This window comes from Macaca mulatta, chromosome 4 (assembly GCF_049350105.2).
Source record: "Macaca mulatta isolate MMU2019108-1 chromosome 4, T2T-MMU8v2.0, whole genome shotgun sequence".
Taxonomy (NCBI): Eukaryota; Metazoa; Chordata; class Mammalia; order Primates; family Cercopithecidae; genus Macaca; species Macaca mulatta.
In genome coordinates, this window is record NC_133409.1 from 9,061,597 (window position 1) to 9,086,104 (window position 24,508).

General features: G+C 37.9%; 1 protein-coding gene across 1 annotated transcript in view; it reads right to left on the reverse strand.

Moving 5' to 3' along the window:
- PACRG (parkin coregulated) overlaps nucleotides 1-24,508 on the reverse strand; it is a 588,979-nt gene that overhangs the window by 224,571 nt on the left and 339,900 nt on the right. The window contains exon 4 of the mRNA NM_001266357.1: nucleotides 1,568-1,717. Within this exon, the coding sequence (NP_001253286.1) occupies nucleotides 1,568-1,717 (150 nt within the window). The remainder of the gene's footprint in view (nucleotides 1-1,567; nucleotides 1,718-24,508) is intronic.

Genomic DNA, 24,508 nt, shown 5'->3' on the forward strand with positions numbered 1-24,508 from the left:
GAAACAAATGTTCGCATGGGAGAAAAGCTACAAGAGGCAACTTTACAACAATTAAATGGAAATAGTAATAGTACATGCATCACAGGTTTGCATGAGGATTACTGAGGAAGTATTGGTGAATCGCATCCTTCAAAAATGTTAACTAAGACTTTTTGGGTGGTTGTTCCCTGATGCTTCCATCTCTTTAATGATGCTACCATCTCTATCAGAACATCTTTATCTCTATCTCCCTCAAGTTACTAGAATCTAAATATAAGGTGTGCAGTTAGAGTTTCTTTTATGGACCTTAGTTGAACAAGGTGCACATCTGGAGTCTCCCATAACTTCATGGATATTTGCTGCTACTATATGGTAAAAGTATGAACTGTGAATGAAGACTATTTAAGTATTTTCCAAAAGTAGGAATGTTGTTACTAAAACATTAAGTTTTGACAATAAGAGACTCAATTATTAAAACCCAGTTATTACTTTGCTTAAAGACTAACCATCTCGCCTGAATGCCACCTTACCCACAGCTCTTCAGACAATTTGAGCAGAATACCATTGTAAGCACTCCCTTACAGGCATTTGTAAGCTCCTGCAACTCCAGTTTGAAGTCCTTTTTCTAAATATGTATAGTATAAAACATACAAGCCGGTTCTACTATTGAAAGAGAGCTAAAAGCTTTTTGAGAATTCCATGATTTCCTGAATAGTCTATGCCTGGAGCAGACGTAATAGCAATTGAGTAATAATATAAAAAATAGTGATTCCAAACACAAGTATGTTTGTGGCAGGAGCTGCCGTAAACTTAGATTCTTGTTTGATTTTTTTCTTGAATGTACAATGAGCAGATCATGTTGCAAAAGTTTCATTCAGTGCTCCATTAAATTACTAACTTATTGATACCACTGTTAGGAAATAAGTTCAATGTTGACTTATACCATGCATGTGAGAAGCATGGAACTTCAAAATTAACAACAACAAAGAAAATTAGGAAATCATACTCTTAATGAATAGATGTACATCCGCTGCCTGCCAAGGGTCACCAAAAACTTGCTAATATCTTTGTTAGGGTAAAATAGAACCATCTGAATTCATCTGTGTTTTCCAAAGCTTATAGAATCATACAAAAAATAAATGAATCATCAAAACCATTTACCAGGTTTTAATAATAGTGCTTAAAAATTCATCTTAAACCAATGGAAAAAAACTGACTGAAATTGTAACAGGAAGTATGTAAAGGTAGAATCACTATCAAGAAAAAGAACAAACTCAAAACCTACTAATGTATTCAAAAGACCATTAGAAAAACTTCACAATTTAATTATTGGAAGCTTATAGAACAGCTTCAGCGCTTCTGTACTGAGTAAGGAAGCTGTACGTGAGGAGTAATAAATGAAATTGTTAATTTTACTGTTTCCCTAGGGAGTAGCTGGAGAAGGGGTGGGAATATGCTATTTAGATCTCCAAATGGATCATAGTTTATATGCAATAATAAATCCTAAACGTGTTGCTAAGTAACTCTACTACAAACCACTCCCTTTTTCTTTGGCTTAAAAGACATTTTGACTCGTGGGCTCACTCACCATTCATATTCTTAAAGATGTTCAGGACGGGGAGGATTTGACGGTAATAAGGCACCAAGGCCTTGCCCACCATCTCAGCTGACACAACCAGATGCTGGAGGACCTTGAGAGTGACACAGATGACCTGTCGGTTTCGGAGATTCAAGGCATCTATACGGTGAAAGAAGGACCAAGCAGAAAAGATTTTAATAGAAAGCTTCAATTCTACAAGGTTAAGGCAAAGTTGTCTTGTGGTTGCATTTAATTAAACTGCACTCTACTGGGGACCAATGAGACTTTATTATTACAACTTTGGATCACACATTGCAACCCTGATGTTTTAAATGGAATCTTGTCTGATTACTGTTTATTCTCCCACCTGCACTGATTTCTCACCAGCCCTAGGAATGCAGTTCATTTTCCCCTCGTAGAAGAGGCCCGGGCCCTGAGTTGGATAAGCAGTATGAAAGACAAAAAATCACTTAGTGTCGCTGGAGTTAAAGGAACCTATGCGGGTTGACAACGGATACATTTTCATGCAACAATCTCTTTCATGCAACAATCCACACCATTCTTAAAACCATTAACGTGGAGCAAACGTTTATTTGGGAAGGAGGGTTGGATATGGTGTTCAAAACTATAGGCTGGTTACAAACACCGAGAATGTTCTTGGTAGAAGTGAACATAAAGTGACTATATTTAGGCCCTCAAGAAAGTGGGAAAGAAAGCGAAACGTTTGAAAGTTCAGTTAGAAGGAATCAACACAGAAGCTACAAGAGACCACAGGAACAGGACCGTTTTAAAGAAACAGTTCTGAGTGCAAAGTAACAAGCTCTGCTACAGAGACAGAGCAACAGATGCCACCAGGTAGGGTCTGAAAGGCACCATTTGCCCCAGTGGAAAGTACAGGGGGTCAGGAATCAGGATGCTGATAACTGGCTGTGTGAGCTTGGCCAACTTACTGGCACTTTCTTGGCCCCAGTTTCTTCAATCATGGGAGCCTGTTATGCACTTTCTGAGATGGCTAAAAGTACCATGGTTTAAGTAGAAGAGCCAGATAAAACATCTATTATAGAAGGTCAAAAGTGCAATTAATAAAATGTGATGGCTCTGATGACTCCAAGAAGAAGTCAAGGGCTCTTATTTGTAAGATGTTCTACCTTCTAATGAAAAAGATTGACTATGACCTTAAAGCAGATGCCACTGGGAAGGGACAAAAGGACCCAGGCTATAAAAAGAAATGATGCTTTGGTCAATACATCTCTGAGGCAGTCCTGACATTGTTCTTGAACTCCAGCTCACATTTCCATCAGCCTGGATCTTGCCAGCACCTCAAATTCAGTTTGCTCCAAAGACTAAATTTCCTCCCTGAACTTTCTTTTCTTCCCTGTGTTCCTCATATTTAGTAAAGATAAACCTTGTTCCCAGTCACTCCAGGTCAAAGCCTGTTTCTCCTCCTTTGTATTCCTCATGTTACCAAATCATCTGGTTTTCCTTTTGCAGTATCTCTTGAATTTGTGTCTCCCTCTCCATCCTCACCAACACTCCTCTGGTCCTGGTCTCCATCCTCACCTCCTTTCCTCCAGTGCCAGTCTCCATCCTCATCTCCTCTCCTCCAGTGCCAGTCTCCATCCTCACTGCCTCTCCTCTGGTCTCACTCTCTATCCTCATCTCCTCTCCTCTGGTCTCACTCTCCATCCTCACCTCCTCTCCTCCAGTGCCAGTCTCTATCCTCACCTTCTCTGCTTCAGTTCTAGTCTCCATCCTCACCTCCTCTCCCCTGGTCCTTGTCTCCATCCTCACCTCCTCTCCTCTTGTCCTGGTCTTCATCTTCACCACCTCTCCTCTGGTCCTGGTCTCCAACCTCACCTCATCTCCTTTGGTCCTGGTCTCCATCCTTACCTCCTCTCCTCTGGTCCTGGTTTCCATCTTCACCTTCTCTCTTTTGATCCTGGTCTTTAGTCTTATCTTCTCTCCTCCAGTCCCAGAATCCATTTTTATCATTTCTCTTCAGGTCCCTGTTTCCATCCTCACCTCCTCTTCTCTGGTCCTGGTCTCCATCCTCACCTTCTCTCCTCCAGTCCTGGTCTCCAGCCTCACCTCCTCTCCCCAGGTCCTGATCTCCAACCTCACCTCCTCTCCCCTGGTCCCAGTCTCCATCCTCACCTTCTCTCTCTGGTCTCACTCTCCATCCTCACCTTCTCTCCTCTAGGTCTCCATTCTTATTGCCATTCCTCTGGTTCTGATCCTTGGGACCCCTTCACTGGAGCACTGGCCTGATCTTGTACAGATCTCTTTTCTTTCTGTCTTTCTCCACTTCCCCAACCTGTCTTTCAAGGTACTACTGGGTTAACCTCCCTCGAGCATATCTGATCATCTCACCACCTGCTAAAAGAGCTCAGAGCCTCCTACCCCCTTCCATTGGCTGCAGAAGTTGTGAGGTGCTCTGAAGTGTTTTTATACCACAGCCCCTGGTTTGTTGTTGAAAGGGATGAATCAGACCCCACTTTATTTTTTAAAATTTTCTAGTGATTCCAGAGGAAATAGCTGCAAAACCACTAAATGATACCTTATTTTCCAAGACTTATAACTGAGGATTTGGTTTAGTTCAAACTTATCCTAAGTGCTTCCTTTATGCCTGGCTAGTTTGAACTAAACCGAATCCTCTGTTAAAAGTCCTAGAATATAAGGTATCATTTAGCGGTTTCACAGCCATTTCCTCTGGAATCACTTGGAAGTTTTTTAAAAAAATGTGGTCAGATTCATCCCCCCTAGCAACGAACTAGGGTTTGTGGCATGAAAACACTTCAGAGCCCCCTACAACTTCTGGTCCAGTCCAGACTCTGTTCTTGTTTAGTTTGAAAGTAAACACAAATGTAATGAAAAGAGACGGCTCAGCCTTCACTCAGGGAACCAACCTAAATATAACCATAGAACTCAGCAGCACGATGGCTCATTACAGCAGCAGTTAGACACACTGCAGGACAAAACATATCTGCTGAAAAACAACTAAAATTAGAATGCTATCGTTTAGCCTAAGAGCTGGAGTCACGAGATATTCAAGAACAAGGTTTCAGATCACCACAAGAAGGTGAGGAGGAGGAAGGCACGCAGCGTGTTGCACGGTCAGCAGTAGAGACTATCTGGTCTTATCCAATCTAAAAGCTGTTTTGCCTTTTTAGAATGTCAGGGGTTAGTGAGCCTTACTTACTGACAAGCTCAGGTTACCAGGAGAACTGGGAGGGCAGAAATGTTCTGAGGATTGGGGGCAGTTGACATTCTTTCAAAAAGTCTACCAACGATGCTCAACAGGTTTAGGCTTCAGGACTGCACACATCTGTGCGTGATTCACAGCACCTGTAGCTAACATGCAGTGAGCACCAACATGTGCCAGGAATTAAACCGAGCACTTCACCTATATTAACTCACTTAGGCTTCCCTCACCAAATGTCTATTGAGAGTGCATGTATTACATACCCATCACTGTTTTAGGAACTGGAAAGATGGAAACGAATGAGGTAAGCACAGTACCAACCTCTTGGGGTTTACAAAATAGTATGGAAGAAGATATTAAACAAGAGTGACAAATGTGACAATTACACATAAGAGGGACAGGGTGTTTAAGCAGACAGTCAAGTCCCTCGCCTAGTCTAGGGTTAAGGGAAGGCTCCCAGATGCAGGAACAAACCCCAGGGCTGAGGAGATGTCATTTATAGGAAGAGTTTCCAGGAGAGGAAGCAGCACGCTAGAGACTAGCTTCCCAGGAAGGAGTTCTTTCACTGCAGGGGCTGCTCCAGCGTGGATGCATGAGATTCCCCTGGGGGATTGAAGACCTGAGATAGTAGAAAGATACCCAGACTGGATGTGTCACTGGGAGTGTGTCTTTCTTGGGATCGTTTGGAAGTGCTGGGAAGGAGTATGGAGGTGCATACGAAAGAAGGGTGAGGCTGTAGTGACGTTTCCCAAGCTCAAGAATCCCTGGGTCCCACCTTGCCTTATCAACCAAACAGAATCAGATGTTTGAGATCCTGGGTTTCTTTTTTTCCTCTTTATTCATCCCTCCCTCCCACCCCACTCCTTAAAAAGGACTCAGAGCCACATCTAGCTAAGAAGGATTAGACACAGAACAGAACCACATGGGTGTGTTGTTTGCATTTTTGTATATATTAACAGAAATGTATTACTGAGCACACACAGTCCTCACTCCATTTTGTAGGTTTTGTTTTCGTGTTTTCAAGAAAGCTGTTCTGTTGACACTATGAAGTCATAAGTAGGAGAGCCTATAGAAGGTAACAAAGCAATAACTACCTGAATGTGGTAATTGCCGCAAAGGTTTTGGTGACCGTTGTGGTCACTGGATGCTGGCTTATCCCAGTGTTGTTCTTTCAGTGTGTGCCTGACAAAGGTTGCAATAAAACAGCCTGGATATGCTGATCTACTGCTAATGTGAGAGAAGAATTTTGCCCTGTAGAATATACTGGTATCAAGGAGTAAATTTATATATATATACACGCACACGCACACATATGTATATATGAGATATATGAGTAACACTAACATTAAATTTTTATTAGGTTTATGTCTGTATCTATGCCTAATTGATCATTTGGGTATGCATTAATAATCTCTCTCACAATGGATAATGATATTAACTATTAGGAAATAGATTAGATATTAGCTATCAGGAAACCCTGACTGAATTAACATGGCTGTGATAAACGTTATTGGATTGACAATGACCAAGAAGCAAAATGCCTGAACTGTTACGTGTAATGGTATCTAAAATGGAGCTCTAAGTCCTCCTAAATGGACAGGTAATGGCTCTAAAACTTCTGCAGTAGCTGTGAAACAAAGCCAGGATATGCACTATTTAAAAGCCTCTTAACTTCATCCAACAGGGATTTCTTACACTGCCCACTTTCTCTTCAGTTCCTCTATTTCTCTTCAGTTCCTCTATTTCTCTTCTTCATTCTCAGAGAATTAAGATACACCATGCAGTCGGAAGTCTTTTTGTTCTTACTGTCACAGTGGAATTAAAGTAAAAAGATTTTTTTTTTTTGGAAACAAAGTTCTTTTCCTTTGAAAAAGTATGCTAACAGGTATAAAGAGAATATGATTTTGTAGCTTGAAAGAGAAGAGATGTGTTTATTCTTGTGTTGATGGGCCTGAAAGCTATTGTCGAGACATAAGTGAGGACTTTGAACTCAAGATTTAAGGTTTTGAAAAGGTTCTAACGTGAGGAGTCTACTGACATTATAGAACAACAAATGGAACCTTTCTATTCAGAAAATTGGATTTCTATTGTACTGCCTACTGGCTTTAAGTATAATAAACAAGATAGAGGCTTCAGATATAGAGAAATTGCTGAAGAATAAGGAAAAAATAATTTAAAGTCAATGGTGGTAAAAGTTATTTATCTTAAATGGTTATATGCTACATGTATAATTTTCTCAGGCATAAAATCCACTATTTTATGATTTTTTTTGCAAAGTGAGGACTTTTTCTACTATTAGATATCATTTGCTACTGTGGTATCAGGAAAACAGGAAACACTTCTGCTTCTTCTTTTAAAACCAGAAACACCCAACAAAAGGCAAAAGCAAACAAAATTCTAAAAAATATTTTTGACATATGCTTTAAATGTTAATAGCCTTAATATACAAATGGCTATCACAACCCAATAGAGGATTGAATCTTCCAATAAAAAAATGGGCAAGGCACATAAACAGACAATGCAAAAATTAATACATAAAAATGAACATTTACTATTCTAGAATGTTCAACTTGTGAAACCCAGAAAATTTGAGACAAGTCTCAGTGAATTTAGGAAGTTTATTTTGCCAAGGCTGAGGACGCGCCCGTGACACAGCCTCAGGACGTCCTGACGACATGTGCCAAGGTGGTCGGGACACAGCTTGGTTTTATACATTTTAGGGAGACATGAGATATCAATCAATATATGTAAGAAGTACATTGGTTCGGTCTGGAAACGTAGGACAACTGAAAGCAAAAGCAGGAAGACTGAAAGCAAAAGCAGGAAGACTGAAAGCGGAAGCGTGGAGGGAGCTTCCAGGTCACAGAGAGGTGAGACACGAAGTTTCAGATTAGCCTCTCGGAAGGAGGCAAATCCGATCTGCATCCATCTCAGTGAGCAGAGGGGTGACTTTGATAGAATGGGAGGCAGGTTTGCCCTAAGCGGTTTCCAGCTCGACTTTTCCTGAGTGATTTTGGGGGCCCAAGATATTTTTCCTTTCACAAACTTGATTGGTAATTTAACAAAACACGACTCTGTAATTTTCAAGATCATGTGAACACAAAGTTGTTGAAAATTTAACACTGTCAGTGTGGAAACAGATTTGAGGAAAGAGGTGCCCTCATAGACACCATGTTGTAAACGATTCCAACCTTTCTACAGAGCAGTTTGGTAATAAACCTAAAAGCCATACAAATGCATACAAGGGCTAACCCAGCAGTTTCACTTCTGGATTGTTAGTCCAAGGATTTAGGCAAATGTGCTCAAAGCATTGTAGGAAAGAATGCTAAGTCCAGTATTATCGATAATCAGAAACAATCTAAATGTTCCAAGAACAATGAATTGTTTAAGTAAACTATAGTATATCCGCACAATGAAAAATTACAAAATTATTAGTCATCTGATAGAAAAAAAAGCTTCAAATAGGAAAATGTTTAAGATACACGTGAGTAAAGAAGATTATAAAGCATATTGCACTCTGACCTCATTTTATAAAATAGAATGTAAACCAAATAAATACTAGAAACTTGTGTACTGAGATGCTAACAGAAGGGAATATCTTTTCCACAAGCATATGTAGGCACAAGATTTTGTTCCACTAAAAGATAAGCACTTTTAAAAACTGCTTTCTAAAAAATTATCAATATACTCTGCATACTTTTCTTTTGTTATTACATATTTTTCTTCATGATTGTAACTTTGTGTTTTAATAAATCAGAATTCAATCCCTTTCTCATTGTTCTTTCTCAATATTCTCCTGATTATTTTTAACCCTTTATTTTTTGAGACAAACTTTAAGATAATTAGGTGAAATTGAAAATGTGCTTGGCCCTTTGGTAAAATTAGAGAATAATTTGGCAGACAATTGCCATCTTTACTACTCAATCTTTCCATTAGGAACATGATATCTCTTCAATTTTCTTGTCTTTAAGTTCCCTGGAAATGTTTTACAATATTTTTTCACATAGATCGTGCATAATTTTGTTAGATATACTCAAAGAAATTCTGTATTTTGTTGTTATTTGTGTAAAATTATTTAATCCCAACATTCTTTCTAAAGGTTATTGATAATATACACATAAAAGTATATGACTTTTGTATACTTACTTTGTTAATGGGCTTATTTAATTCCCTTACTGGATCTAATTGTTTTTGAGTGAATTAAATTGGATTTTATATGTAATGATATTACCAAAAATACTGTTAAATTTGTGTTTGCTTTCTAATATTTATCTCTCCTTTTTTGGTCACGTGACAGAGGCTAGAATTTCTAAAAGAAAATATAGGATTATAGTGCTGAGAGCAGGCATGTTAGTTTTTTCTTATCATTCTTATGTATTTTAGAATCTTATTTTATTTAGTGGGTAAAATATATATAACACAAAATATGGCATTTACTCCCCTACTTTTTTTTTCTGAGACAGGGTTTACTCTGTCACCCTACCTGGAGTGCAGTGGCGTGATCACAGCTCACTGTAACCTAATCCACCTGGGCTTAAGTGATCCTGTCACCTCAGCCTCCTGAGCAGCTGGAACTACAGGCAGGCACCACCACGCCTAGCTAATTTTTTAATATTTGTAGAGATGGGGTCTCATTATGTTGCCCAAGCTAGTCTCGAACTTCTGGGTTCAAGTGATCTGCCCTCCTTGGCCTTCCAAAGTGTTGGGATTTACAGGCATGAGCCACCATGCCTTTTAACCTTTTTTAAGTGTACAATGTAGTGGCATTAATTACATTTACAATGTTGTGCAAGTCTCACCATTATCTTTTTCCAAAAATTTGTCATCACCCACAACACTGTAGCCATTAAGCAAAGATTCCCCATGCCCCTGCTCTAGTCCCTGATAATCTACTTTTTGTCTTTATGAATTTGTCTATTATAGCATCTTACAGAATTTTATTATTTTTTCTGAAGTTAAAATATTTAATATTTGATGTTTTGGGCCCATTATAGCATTAGTTGAATTAGATTACAATGGATATAAATTTTGCTAGTTCAGGAGTGCTAACCATATAATTTTCTATTTTATAGAGTAGAATGAATTCAAAATATATTTTCAAACCAAATTTAGATTTCAAAATGGTAGAAATTTTTCTCCTTCCATAACAGAGCTCAATTGCTATATAAGTAAATATGACACAGCCTGATTTATCATATTCCTAGGCAATTAAAGTATGATCGATTTAGATCAGCTATTATGGACATGCAGTAAGCCTATAATAAGGATTACATTTTTTTTCTTTAATTCATTGTTTTCAAGTTTCTCCTACCTGAAGTAAATGTCACACAAAAAATATTGATTTTTCTCTCAACACATATGGAATATGTAAAATATATAAATACCATAGCATGCCATTTAAGTATCTTTATGCAAAAGTCAGATTTTCCATCAAAGTTTTGCCATTACAAGTGGCTGACTCTTTTTCAATTTTTCAATAGACCAAATATATTCTTTCATGACTGTGGAATATAATTTAGTATTTGGTGAAAGTGTTTGGCCATTCTCTCCATGACATACTTTGTTTTAAATGTAGATACATGATTAATGCTATTTGTTTGAGTAAATGAAAGTATTCAGTTACCAAAATGGTCTCCATGACGCAGTCCCTAGCATGATCTATTTGACACTCCTCATATTCCAGACACAGAGAATGAAACCTGAAGCCTCATGTCATCCAACACACTCCTTTTTAGCCTTGTTGCCCAGGTTGGGCCTGCACTTGCTTACACACGTATGAGCACGTCTCACAGCAACTGAGAGCAAACCAATCAACACCATGGCACTGTCAGAGGAGGGGCAGGTTTGTGTCTTTAGAGCACCTTGCTCCTCTGTACCTAAATTGCTGTCTCAGTTCATCTGCAAAGATTGGGGTGAAAACTGAAAGGGTGACCAAAGGAAGGAGTTAGCACCATTTTCAGAGTAAAAACCAAGACAATGCTGCATTATGTACCACTGCTTCTAAGAATGACTGCTACGTCTCTTCTGGTTGAGAAAAGGTGTCTACATTTCCACAGGGTTCAGACAGTAGAAGTAGTGGAGTGTAAAGGAAGATACAATGCGCACAGGCTCTTCACAAAAGAAGACAAGAGATGTGCACAAAATACAAGATGGGTAAACAGACCAATTTCCAAGAAGGAGTTTGAAAACTACACACTGCTAAACCTGACATCAATAACTGGTGTGATTCTAGGACTGATTATTTAAGCAGGTGATTCAGGAGCTCCTAGGAAAACAGTAGTTGTTACCAGGAGTCAGAGTGAGCTCTCTGGAATAAGGCCAGCCAAGCTAACCTCACGTATTCTAATACGCTTCCTCATAAAGGAGATAATAAATAAACTGTATCAGCAAAGCATCTGGCAAGGCCTCTATGGTTTTCCTTGTAGGGAAGATACAGGAATGGTTGAAAAATTAGGCTTTTTCTTTCTTTCTTTCTTTCTTTTTGTTTTAAACTCTGTGAACAATTGTATCCAAGTAATATGCACTAATGATTTGCTACCAGCCTGTATAGCCCTGAGTGGGATACCTCATGTATCTATATTTGGCTGAGTCCAGTTTCCATCTAAAGTTTTTACTGTAACTTGGATAAATATTATAGAATTCAAATCTATCAATGTTTTTGATGACCCCAATTTAGAAGTCTGCAGAGATATGACCATGAAGGAAAACCAAGGATATAAAAATAATCTATTCTTATTGCCACCTTGATTTGGCACCATGCTAAATGTTCTATTTGTATAATCTCATTACTCCTTACAATGTCCCTGGGCAATCAGTTTTCTAATGCCCTGGGACAGTTAAAAGAGTTAGGTGGCCTGAGCCCACACAGCTGGTAGCAAGCTGGGATCCGGTCTGCACTCAGCATGCTTAGGCTCCTCACCCTCCTGGCATACCCACAGGCATGGGATACTGGTGTACAGCAGACTTGGCGTGTGCTGGCGAGAAATGTTCAAAGCTGTACAGCAAACATAGAATCTAGCATGGACTTTGAGCAGGCAGTCAAGACACCTGCTGTGTCCTGTGCTTTGGTGGCTTAAGGAATAAGCCACTACTAGTAGTGATGGAGTGGGGTTCCATGGCACCTTCTGAAGAGCAAGGGGGCCCTGCAGTAGTGCTATTTCTGACTACAGCTCAGCCCCCACACGGGAGGAGAAGGAAGATTCTCAGTCTGAGGCTCTAGCCCGGGTGACTAAAACATGTTGCCATAATTTAGGCAAAGAATGATGATAATGATAACAATGACAATGATAACATTTATAACCTTATGTATTAGCTCAATTAATCACTGAAATAGCCCAATAAATTGGATGTCATTATCCACCCCCCCCTTTTTGTTTTGAGACAAAGTTTCGCTCTTGTTGCCCAGACTGGAGCGCAGTGGCTCGATCTCAGCTCATTGCAACCTCCGCCTCCCAGGTTCAAGCGATTGTCCTGCCTCAGTCTCCCGAGTAGCTGGGATTACAGGCACCCGCCACTATGCCTGGCTAATTTTGGTGTATTTTTAGTAGAGATGGGGTTTCACCATGTTGATCAGGCTGGTTTTGAACTTCTGACCTCAGGCGATCCACCCGCCTCGGCCTCCCAAAGTGCTGGGATTACAGGTGTGAGCCACCGCACCCGGCTGTATTGCCCCAATGTTATAAGTTAGGCCCCTGAGTCTCCAGGTAGTTAACTTGTATGATAGCAGTTATGCAGGAGAGTCGGAATTTTGATTAGGTAGTCTGACTTCAGAGCTTTTGCCCCTCAACATCACATTACGCTAGAAGAGTGATAGAATTGGTTTGTTCATTTATTTATTTGAGAGTGGAAAAGGGACAGTAAATGCATTTAGCCGGTTCTCTCTTTTAACGTACTGTGCCTTGCTGGCAGGGACAGCTAAGCTGTCCATTCCCTCCATCTCTGCCGCCTCCATCGTGGGTGCTGGATCACCCTTCCTCATTCCCCTGTTCATACAGGGCGAGGCCTGATGTTGATTCCTTCCTCTGGCGAGTGACCAGGCGAACTTTACTGTCTAAGACAATTTGAAACCACTTTCTTTCTGTATCTGGTAGCCAAAAAAATCCTAAGTCAGACACCTCTTTTCAATATTTTTTAAACAGATTAGACTTGTTTTTCCAAAACTAAAAAACATTACTTTTAAAATAATTATGATCACATTCAGAATAAGTTACTTGGAAAATGTCAAAATAAGTAAAATTTTCAGATCATGAGTAAAGGGTCATGCATTGCAAGTGTACTTGCTCCTTTCTTAGTAAATAGAAGTCTCAGAGTAATTTTTGTATTGTGATACGGATTCTCATATTTCATTCTTACTTGGTGGTGTTTTTCCCCACTGGGTGTTCCTTAACAGAGTATTTTGCTTGGTAAAATGTTCTCGCTCAGGTTTCTTCCACTGTGTCTGTGCACGCCTGCCCTTTACTGCCAGATGACCTCACCTTGTTAGAGCTCTCCTAATGAAGCCACCGTGTTATGGTCCGTCGATTTGTAAATCAGTGATATTTCCATAATTCTTTGCAACCAGGGTCACCTCTCCTCCCAGTAGGCCATTTCACAAAAGTATGTTGCTGCTCATAATAGAATCACATGAGGGAATGTAGATGAATCAACAGAAACGTACTCTCACCACTTAAATAATTCTTCTGATAAATGGAAAGCACTATATCATTATACCCTTCATTTGTTGTTTCATATGAGAGAGTCTTACACGACAGTTTTTATAGAATATATAGTACAGTGGCAGGCCCAAATGGCCACTTCATGCTTTTGATTATGGCACCTATACAGATTTCAGTATAGACAGCAGTTATGTACCTTATTATATTAATCTTGCAAATATTTTGATGCATCTCTTGTGTACTAGCCAGGACATTAGATGCTGTGGGGATATATTACTTTCTAACATTATGTTCTAAGTGACATAAGAGAGGAGCTATAAAGTTATGTTGGGGAGGGAAGGCAGACTGGAGATAGGATGGGAGTTGAGGGTAGGGAGTAGAGAGGAGAATCAGAAGTGGCGTTACAGAACAATTCATATTGGAGCTGGGCTTCCAAGGTCACTTAATGTTTAGGCATCTGGGGATGTGAGAATGGCATTCTGAAAAATGAGCAAAGACACAGAATTAGAAAAGTGCAAGGCAAGTTCTACCACACAGTCGGTTTGGCTAGAGCGCAGGGTGTATGAAGGGAAATAGTAAGAAATAAAGTCAAAAACATAATTTTCAGCCAGATAGTGGGAATCCTTGAAAGTCATGCCAAAGAATTTCAAGTAGGCCAACTATGGAGGGGAGTCTGCCCTTGAAATTTGGAAGTGCACCTGATAAGTTTTGTGAGTTGAAAGCTTTTTCCCTAAGAGCTAAGGTGTGTGGCCTGGGGCAGCAGAAAGCAGGTAAACTGACTTGGAGAGAGAGTTCTGGGCTGGAAGAGCAGGTAGAAAATTGGAAGAGGGGATCTTGGATGGGAGGGCCTTGCAGAGGGTGTAAGCAGGTAAGCTCTGCCTTAGCTGACCTCTAAGAATTACACACATGGGGAGATTCCCAGTCGTCCCAGATGGTGAGCAAAAGCTGGAAGATGAAAAAACTGAAAATGAAAGAACTTCAGCTGTTGTCCACCACAGGGGAGACAAGGTTTGCAGTCTGTGTCCGATTAATTGTCTGCCAGAATTAGAATCAACACTCTTCAGAGGAACATAACAGAATCCAGGGGCTCTAAAATGTATTCATAATGCCCTTACAGGATTGCACATTGTGGCCCTGTTAAGGTTGGGTGGGCCCTAGACTACGTCTGGCCAATGAATAGTGAGTAGAAGTGATATGTGCCCCTTCCAGGGTGGACCTTCTGAGCTCTTGTTTCCTGTGGTACTGAACCAGTAACAACTATCCGGCTGGGTCCCTAAGCAATGACAATGAACAGAACTTTGCTGCTAACCTGCAACAGACAGGTTGCACAGGTTAGAAATCTATATTTTTAATGTTTTAAGTAATTTATTGTTTTAAGTCCCTAAGATTTTTGGGATTGGTTGTTATTGAAGTGTAACCTAGTTTATTCTGATTGATAAAATTCCCTGTATCAGATTAAGGGAATTCCTTTCTATTCTCAGTTTGTTTTAAAAACATGAATGAATGTTAAATGTTATCAAGTGTTTTTTCACCATTTATTAATCATTTTTTAATTCATTAATGTTTTCAGTTCGCTTGATTGATTTTTCTAGTGTTAAGCCAGTCTTATACTCCTGAAATAAAACCAATTTTGTCATGAGGTATTATCATTTTTTATATATTGATGGATTCTATTTGTTAGTTATATTGTTTAACAAATTTTCATTGATGTTCATGAGTGAGATTGTCCTGGAAGTTTCCTTTCTTATAATATCCATGAATATTGGTATCAAGGTTATGCTAGCTTTATGAAATGAGTTGAAGTAGTGTGTATTCTCCAGTTTTATTGTCTGGAAAAATTTGTACAAAATGATAATTATTTTTTTCTGTAGCCATTTGGTACAACTAACCAGTGAAGAAGCTATGAGAGCCTTGAGTTATTGTTGTGTGGGGGATTTTAATTACTGACTTAATTTCTTCATTTGTTATATTAGTGTTTGTATTTTAACTTATTTTCTATTTTTCGGTGTCAGTTTTGGTAAGTTATATTTTCCACCTTGATCATTTCATGAAAAATTCAAAGTTTTAGGGATGAGTTGTTCTTAATATCCTATCATGATGTTTTCAATGTCTGTAGGATTTGTGTGACATTTCCTTTTTTTATTTCTGATATTGGTTATTTCTGTCTTCTCTCATTTTAAATTTATTTATATATATACTTTTTGAGACAGGGTCTCACTCTGTGACCCAGGTTGGAGTGCAGTGCCCAATCATAGCTCACTGTAACATTGAACTCCTGGGCTCATGCAATCCTCCCACTTCAGCCTCCCACTGTAGTAGCTGGGACTACAGGCAGCATCACCACATCTGGCTAATTCATTTTTTTATTCTAAGTTTGCCAAATATTTATCAATGTTATTAGTAATTTCAAGGAACCAACCAACATTTGGTTTTTGGTTCCTTTAATCGTATGGTTGTTTTCTGTATGTATTTTAATTTATTTTTGATTTTATTTTTTGTAGGTACATAGTAGGTGCATATATTTATGGGTTACAATATGTACTTTGTTACAGACCTGCAATGTGTAATAATCACATCAGGGTAAATGAGGTATTCATCACTTCTAGCATTTATTCTTTGCGTTACTAATAATCCAATTATGCTCTTTTAGTTATTTAGAAATGAATGATTAAATCGTTTTCAACTATAGTCACCCTGTTTTGCTAGCAAATACTAGGCCGTACTATTTCTAACCATTCTTTGTACCTTCTAACCATCCCCACTTACTCCCCTCGCATCTGGTAACCATCCTTTTACTCTCTATCTCCATGAGTTAAATTGTTTTAATTTTAAGCACCCCAAAATAAGTAAGAACATGTGAAGTTTGTCTTTTTGCACCTGGCTTATTTAACTTTACATAATGACCTCCAGTTCCATCTATGTTGTTGCAAATGACAGGATCTCATTCTTTTTTATGACTAAGTAGCACTCCATTGTGTATATGCACCATATTTTTCTTACCCATTCATCTGTTGATGGACACATAGGTTGCTTCCAAGTCCTCGTTATTGTGAATAGTGCTGCAATAAACATGGGAGTGCAGATAGTTCTTTGATATACTGATTTCCTTTCTTTTGAGTATATACCTAGGAGCAGGCTTGCTGGATTGCATGGTAGCTCTCTTCTAGTTTTTTTGAGGAACCTCCAAATTGTCTTCCATAGTGGTTGTACTAACATACATTCTCACCAACAGCATATGAGGGTTGCCTTTACCTCACCAACATTTTTATTGCCCCTGTTTTGGATAAAAGCCATTTCAACTGCGATAAGATATCTCATTGTAGTTTTGATTTGCATTTATCTAATGATCAGTTATGTCGAGCACCTTTTCATATGCCTATTCGCCATTTGTATGTCTTCTCTTGAGAAATGACTAGTCAGATCTTTTGCTTATTTTAAAATTGGATTATTAGATTTTTTTCGTATACAGTTGTTTGAGCTCCTTATATATTCTAGCTGTTAATCCCTTGTCAGATGGATAGTGTGCAATTATTTTCTCCCATTCTGTGGGATGTCTCTTCACTTTGTTGATTGTTTCCTTTGCTATGCAAAAGGTTTATCACTTGATGCGATCCCATTTGTCCATTTTCGCTTTGGTTGCCTGTGCTTGTAGGGTATTGTTCAAGAAATTTTTGCCCAGACCAATGTTCTGGAGATTTTCCCCAATGTTTTCTTGTAGTAGTTTCATAGTTTGAGGTCTTAGATTTAAGTTTTTAATCTATTTTGATTTGATTTTTGTATATGGTGAGAAATGGGGGTCTAGTTTCACTCTTGTGTATATGGATATTCAGGTTTTCCAGCATCATTTATTGAAGAGATTTTCTTTTCCTAGTGTATGTTCTTGGCACCTTTGTAAAAAATAAGTTCACTGTAGATGTATGGACTTATTTCTGGCTTCTCTCTTCTCTATTCTATTCCACTGGTCTGTGCTTCTGTTTTTTATGCCATACAGCATGCTGTATGGTTACTGTAGTACAATTTGAAGTCAGATAATGTGATTCCTCCCGCTTTATTCTTTTTGCTTAGGATAGCTTTGGCAGTTCTGCGTCTTTTGTGGTTCCATATAAAATTTAAAATTTTTTTCTATTTCCATGAAGAATGTCATCGGCATTTTTATAGAGATTGCATTGAATCTGTAGATTGCTTTGGCTAGTATGGACATTTTAACAACATCGATTTTTCCAATTCATGAACATAAAATATCTTTCCAATTTTTGGTGTCCTCTTCAATTTCTTGCATCAATGTTTTTAGTTTTCATTGTAGAGATCTTTCACTTCTTTGGTTAAGTTAATTCTTAGGTACTTAGTTTTATCTGTGGCTATTGTAAATGGGACTTCTTTGTAAAATTTTTCAGTTTGTTCACTGTTGGCATATAGAAATGCTAATGATTTTTGTTTGTTGATTTCGTATCCTGCTACTTTGCTGAATTTGTTTATTAGGTGTAGTAGTTTTTTGGTGGAGTCTAGGTTTTTCAAAATATAAGATGATATCATCTGCAAACAAGGATAATTTGACTTCTTCTTTTTCCATTTGGATCCCCTTTATCTCTTTCTCTTGTCTGATTGCCCTAGTTAAGACTTCCAGTACTACATTAAATAACAGTGGTGAAAGTGGGTACTCTGTCTTGTTTCTGATCTTAGGAGGAAAGGCTTTCAGTTTTTCTCCGTTCAGTGTGATACTAGCTGTGAGTCTGTCATACATGGCTTTTATTATGTTGAGGTATATTCCTTTGATAGCCAGTTTTCTGAGGGGTTTGCATCATGAGGGATGTTAAACATTTGTTTTTATTTTTCAGCACAAATTGAAAGGATCATATGCTTTTTGTCCTTCATTCATATGTTGATGATGTTGACATGTTGTATAACATTGATTGCTTTGCATATATTGTAACATCCTTGCATCCCTGGGATAAATCTCACTTGGTCATTTGGAATGATCTTTTTAATGTGTTGTTGAATTCAGTTAGCTAGTATTTTGTTGAGGATTTTCCATCAATATTTGTTAGTGATATTAGCCTGGGTTTTCTTTCTTTCTTTTTTTTTTTAGTGTGTCTTTGTCTGGTTTTGGTATCAGGATAATACTGGCCTTGTAGAATGAGCTTGGAAGTATTCTCTTCTCCTCTATCTTTTTGGGAATAGTTTGAATAGGATTGGTATTAGTTCTTCTTTAAATGTCTAGTAGAATTCAAGAGTGAAGCCATTGAATCCTGGGATTTTCTTTGCTGGGAGACTTTTTATTATGCTTTGTCTGTGTTACTTGTTATTGGTCTATTTGGGTTTTGGATTTCTTTATGGCTCAACCTAGGTAGGTTTTTATGTGTTTACGAATTTATCAATTTCTTCTAGGTTTTCCAATTTATTGGCATATAGTTGCTTATAGTACCCACTAATGATCCTTTTGAATTTCAGAGGTATCAGTTGTAATGTTTCCTTTTTTATCTCTGATTTTATTTATTTGGGTCTTTCTTTTTTTCTAACTTAGATCTGGTCTTTATTATTTCTTTTCTCCTATTAATTTTGGGTTTGGTTTACTCTTACTTTTCTAGTTCTTTAAGATGCATTGTCAGGTTATTTAATTGAAGCTTTTCTTCTTTGATGTAGCCACTTACAGCTATACATTTCCCTCTTAGTCATGTTTTTGCTGTATCTCATAGGTTCTGGTATGTTGTGTATCCATTATCATTTGTTTCAAGAAAATGTTCAATTTCCTTCTTAATTTCTTTAGTGATCCATAGGTCATTCAGGAGCATATTGTTTAATTTCCATGCATTTGTATAATTTCCAAAGTTCCTCTTATTGATTTCTAGTTTTAGTCCATTGTAGTTCAAGAAGATGCTTGATATTATTTGAATTTTTTTGAATGTTTTAAGAGTTGTTTTGTGACCTAACATATGGTCTATCCTTGAGAATGATTCATATGCTGAGGAAAAGAATGTATACTCTGAAGCCATTGGATGAAATGCTCCATAAATATCTACTAGATTCAGTTGGTCTATAGTGCAGATTAAGTCAATGTTTCTTTGTTGATTTTCTGTCTGGAAGATCTGTCCAATGCAGAAAGTGGGGTGTTGAAGTGTCCATATTGTACTGTAGTCTGTCTCTCTCTTTAGCTCTAATAATATTTGCTTTACATATCTGGGTACTCCAGTGTTGGATGTTTAAATATTTACAATTGTTATATCCTCTTGCTGAATTGACCCCTTTATCATTATATAGTTACCTTCTTTGTCTCTTCTCACAGTTTATAACTTGAAATCTATTTTGTCCGATATAGGTATAGCACCTTCTGCTCTTTTATGGTTTCCATTGGCATGGAATACCTTTTTCTGTTTCTTTATTTTCAGTCTACGTGTGTCTTCATAGGTGAAGTGTGTTTTCTGTAGGCAACAGATCATTGGGTCTTGTGGGGTTTTTTTGTTTGTTTGTTTGTTTTTTAATCCATCCAGCCACTCTGTGTCTTTTTTTTTTTTTTTTCCTGAGATGGAGTCTTCGCTCTGTTGCCCAGGCTAGAATGCAGTGGCATGATTTCGGCTCATTGCAAGCTCTACCTCCTGAGTTCATGCCATTTTCCTGCCTCAGCCTCCCAAGTAGCTGGGACAACAGGCACCCACAACCACGCCTGGCTAATTTTTTTGTTGAAGTACTCCCTCTATCATTTCTTGTAGTACAGGTCTGGTGTTGATGAAATCCCTCAGCTTCTGTTTTTCAGGGAAAGTCTTTATTTCTCACTCATGTTTGAAGGATAATTTTGCTAGATATATTCCAGGTTAAAAGTTTTTTCCTTCAACACTGTAAGTATGTCATGGCTTGTAAGATTTTTACTGAATAATCTACCGCCAGATGTATTAGGGCTCCATTGAATGTTATTTGTTTATTTTCTCTTGCTGCTTTTAGGATCCTTTCTTTATCCTTAACCTTTGGGAGTTTAATTATTAAATGTCTTGAGGTAGTCTTCTTTGGCTTAAATCTGATTGGTGTTTTATAACCTTCTTGTACTTGGATATTAATATCTTTCTCTAGATTTGGGGAGTTCTCCGTTATTATCCCTTTGCATAAACTTTCTACCCCACCTCTGTCTCTACCTTCTTTTTAAGGCCAATAACTCTTAGATTTTCTCCTTTGGGGCTATTTTCTAGATCCTGTAAGTGTGCTTCATTATTTTACATTCTCTTTTCTTTTGTCTCTTCTGACTATGTATTTTCCAGTATCTTGTCTTCAAGCTCACCAATTCTTTCTTCAACATGATCAATTCTGATATTAAAAGATTCTGATGCATTCTTCAGTATGTCATTGCATTTTTCAACTCCAAAATTTCTGCTTGGTTCTTTTTATTTTGATCTCTTTGTTAAATTTATCTAATAGAATCCTAAATTTCTTCTCCGTGTCATCTTGAATATCTTTGAATTTCCTCAACACAGCTATTTTGAATTCCTTGTCTGAAAAATCAGATATCTCTATTTCTGCAGGATTGTTACCTGGTATCTAACCTAGGGTTTTTGTTTTTTGTTTTATGTTTTTTTTGGTGAGGTCATGTTTTCCTGGATGGTCTTGATCCTTGATGTGTGGGCATTGAAAAGTTAGGTATTGTGGTCTTCACAGTCTGGGCTTATTTGTACCTATCCTGCTTTGGAAGGCTTTTCAGATATTTGAAAAGACTTGGGTATTGTTGTCTAAGCTGTATCTGCATTGGGGGCACTGCAAGCCCAGTAATGCTGAGATTCTTGCAGACTCATAGAGGTACTGCCTTGTTGGTCAATTAGTGAGTCTGATTCCAGGCTATGCTCTTAGCCAGTATATTACCTGTTGATCTATAAGCAGGAAAAAGAAAGTCTGAAATGCTAGCAAAGGGAAAATTTACTTTTACTGAATAAGTCAAAAAAATAGTAAGTCAGGAAGCCAAAAAGAGACTGCTAGATACCCCCCACCCCAAATAAAGAAAAGCCCTACAAATCTATAATAAATATTCACAGACAGATAAGAGAATAAACATAAAAGAATCAAATAGTATAAAAAAGGAACTATCAGAGGAAAGGAAAGTTAAAATAACTAAAGTGAAATATTCACAATTTTGGAAGATAGAGTCAAGGACATTTCCCAGGAAATAGAACTAAGAGACAGAGTAGGAAAATATGAACAGAAAGACAAAGAACTAAGAGAATCCACTGGGAGGCATTATAGATGACTGGCTGGAATTACATCAGAAAACCAAGAGAAGTCAGAGAGAAGATACTGTTAAAGAAGTAACACATAAAAAGTTTTTAGTGCAGAAAGACATAGGTCTCTAAATTGAAATTTCCTAGGAAAATTGATAAAAAAAAACCACAAAGTATATCCAAATAAAATTTCATATCACCAGAGATAAAGATTCAAAAATGTTCAGAGATTGGAGACCAATAGATCACAGGCAAATGACTAAAAATTCAGATGCATCAAGATTTTCAAAGCAACACAAGACTCTGGAGGCGATGGAGACATGACCTCCCTGTTATGAATGAAAAGTGTTTTCAACAAAGCAAACTCATAATCAAGTTTGATGATAGAATTTTCAGATATGCAAGAACTAAAAAACATACCTTTCATATGCTTCCAGGAAATTACTAGAAGATGTGCACTGTAACAATGATGAGGAAAACAAGACAAAGAGCTAAGGAAAGAGGTTGAACTTAAAAGAGGAGTAACAGGAAGTGTCAGGCCAAGATAACATGTGGTCCAGACTGGAGCAGATGGATGGATGGAGGGTGGAGGAGTGAATGTCTCCAGAAAGGGAAATAAAATTAATTTCCGATGAAATCAGATAAATCTGGGTTATTTAATGTTCTGCACATTTGGAAAATAATATTCTTTTGATAGACTTTGTAATACTTGAAGAAAATTAGGAAGTATATAAAAATCAAGCATGCAAAATGAGAGGCAATTATCAATGCTGAGAAAAACAAGTTGTATAAGAAAAGTAATCATAGCAGATGTGGGACTTGCAGTGAACAGTATTTATGTGATCATAAATTAGGGGGGAAGAAGGTATGTTTGTGGAGGGGAGTTAAATTCTAATCAATATGAGGTGACTGGCAGTCCCTGCTAAAACCAGTCTTTCAAAGGAGTTTCCAAATCAAGACTTTTCCCTGTGACTAGTGAATTATTTCTCCCAATCCTTTGTGGAAACAACAGATTATTTGGTTTTCCTTTTGTCCTCTTGTTGTATTTTTATTATTTTTAAAGTTACCTTGGCTGTCTTTAAAAAATGATTGCCTTACTGAAAGTGTTTTTTCTTTCACTTATACCTCGTATGACATACCATCTATTTTAATCCATTAATGGTTACACTTAAGGCCTAAAATCTTGAAGTTGTGTTTCTCTAATCATGCACATTATGAACAATGCAGCATCTCCTGATCCCACATACAAGGGAGAAAATTATCATTCATCTCTTCCCCTCCCACCCATGTCCCACACCTGGCTCTCGTGTCCAGGACTCTTTGGTAGGGCCTGGGGCATCCAAGCATCCCCTGTGCCCTGGCAGGCCTTGCCTCAGCCCGGTGCATCAGCATCGACCATGGGCTCGTTAGAAATGCAGCATCTCAGGTCCGTTCGCATCTACTGATCTGGAGCCTACATTTTACAAGGTCCGCAGATGCACACTGAAGGCTTGGAAGCAGTGCTTTAGATGGCAGGCTGTTCACTTGGGGTTGGTAAAGACACTAGATCTTAAAGTCAAAGGTCAGGCAGTGGAGGAAGGACAGGCCTTTTTAGCTCTCAGTCAAGAAGTCTACCTTCCTTCCAGGGGTGAAAACGTTGAGTAGCAGCAGCTGATTCTTTCTCAAATGTGATGTCATAGTTTGCAGTACACAGAGGGCCATGACTATTAAATTTTTATTGTGAATATTTTAATCATTACAAATTGATCCTCTTTATACACTTGAAAACTCTTTACATTGAATTTTACTTTTCTAAAATTAAAATCACTACTGCTCTCTTTTTTATTTATTCCAATATATCTTTGAACATATTTAAGTATTATTTTGTGTTTTAGAGCGTTTACGTACACATTTTGTTTTTTCAGTTTTAAAGATAATTTTCATAGCTAATCTATTATTGGATGTTACATTCTTCATCCTATTTTGTGCTTTTGGTTCTTAGCCTTTCCTTGCTGTCTACTCAGCTTTTGTCCTTTTGATAGACAGACTCTGTTTAACTACCTCTATCTTCTGCATTGACTTTGAAGGTTTAGACTCCAGTTTTCCTGGAATTTTAAAGAGTCATTACTGCAAAATTATGATTCAACACTTCATGTGGCTTTGAAACTCTTTTCCATCCACTATTTAGACATAACTCTAAGTTTAGAGCTGACTGCTTTTCACACTACACTGTCCTCACTTGGGGACTCTCACTGTACTTTACTTGCTGTGAGCTGGAGCACATCCCCAGTCACCTTCTGGATGAAGGACAGAGGGGTACTGCAGTCACTGCATCCATAGTGTTTTTATTCACATGACTGGGGTAAAATCATGCCCAAGATGTTTCTCTCCCAATTCTCTAAAAAGTGCTCTGTTGTCTGGAATTTACTCTTGCAAAAAATCTTAGCCTCAGTTAGTATTATTTCTTGGTGTACAGCTTTTTCCCCTTTCCAGACATTTGAAGGATTTTTCTTTATGTTATAATTCAAACTTTTTGGCAAATTGTGCGTCCACCTGAGTCTGTTTTCATTGATGCTCTTTAGATTGCCCCGAGTATTTTCTACCCGCATAATGAGAGATAATTTTCCCTCCCAGAACATCCTTTGAATCACCTCTGCCATTATGGTTGCTGTTGCTGTTGCTCTGATAGTTCCTCTTGGGAACACATAACTTTTAACTCTTCTGCGTCCTATGTCCTCCAATTTAATATCTTTTCTGGCCTTATTTTTATACACTTGTCTTTTCTGAGAGAGCTCCTTGAGGTTGCATTTATAATTGATCTTGTGCAGTTGATTATTCTCTATACTTCTATGGAGATTTTAGTTCGACTACAGCATTTTCAGTTTGCCTTGTCCTGTTCAAAATGGACTTCTATTTATTTGAG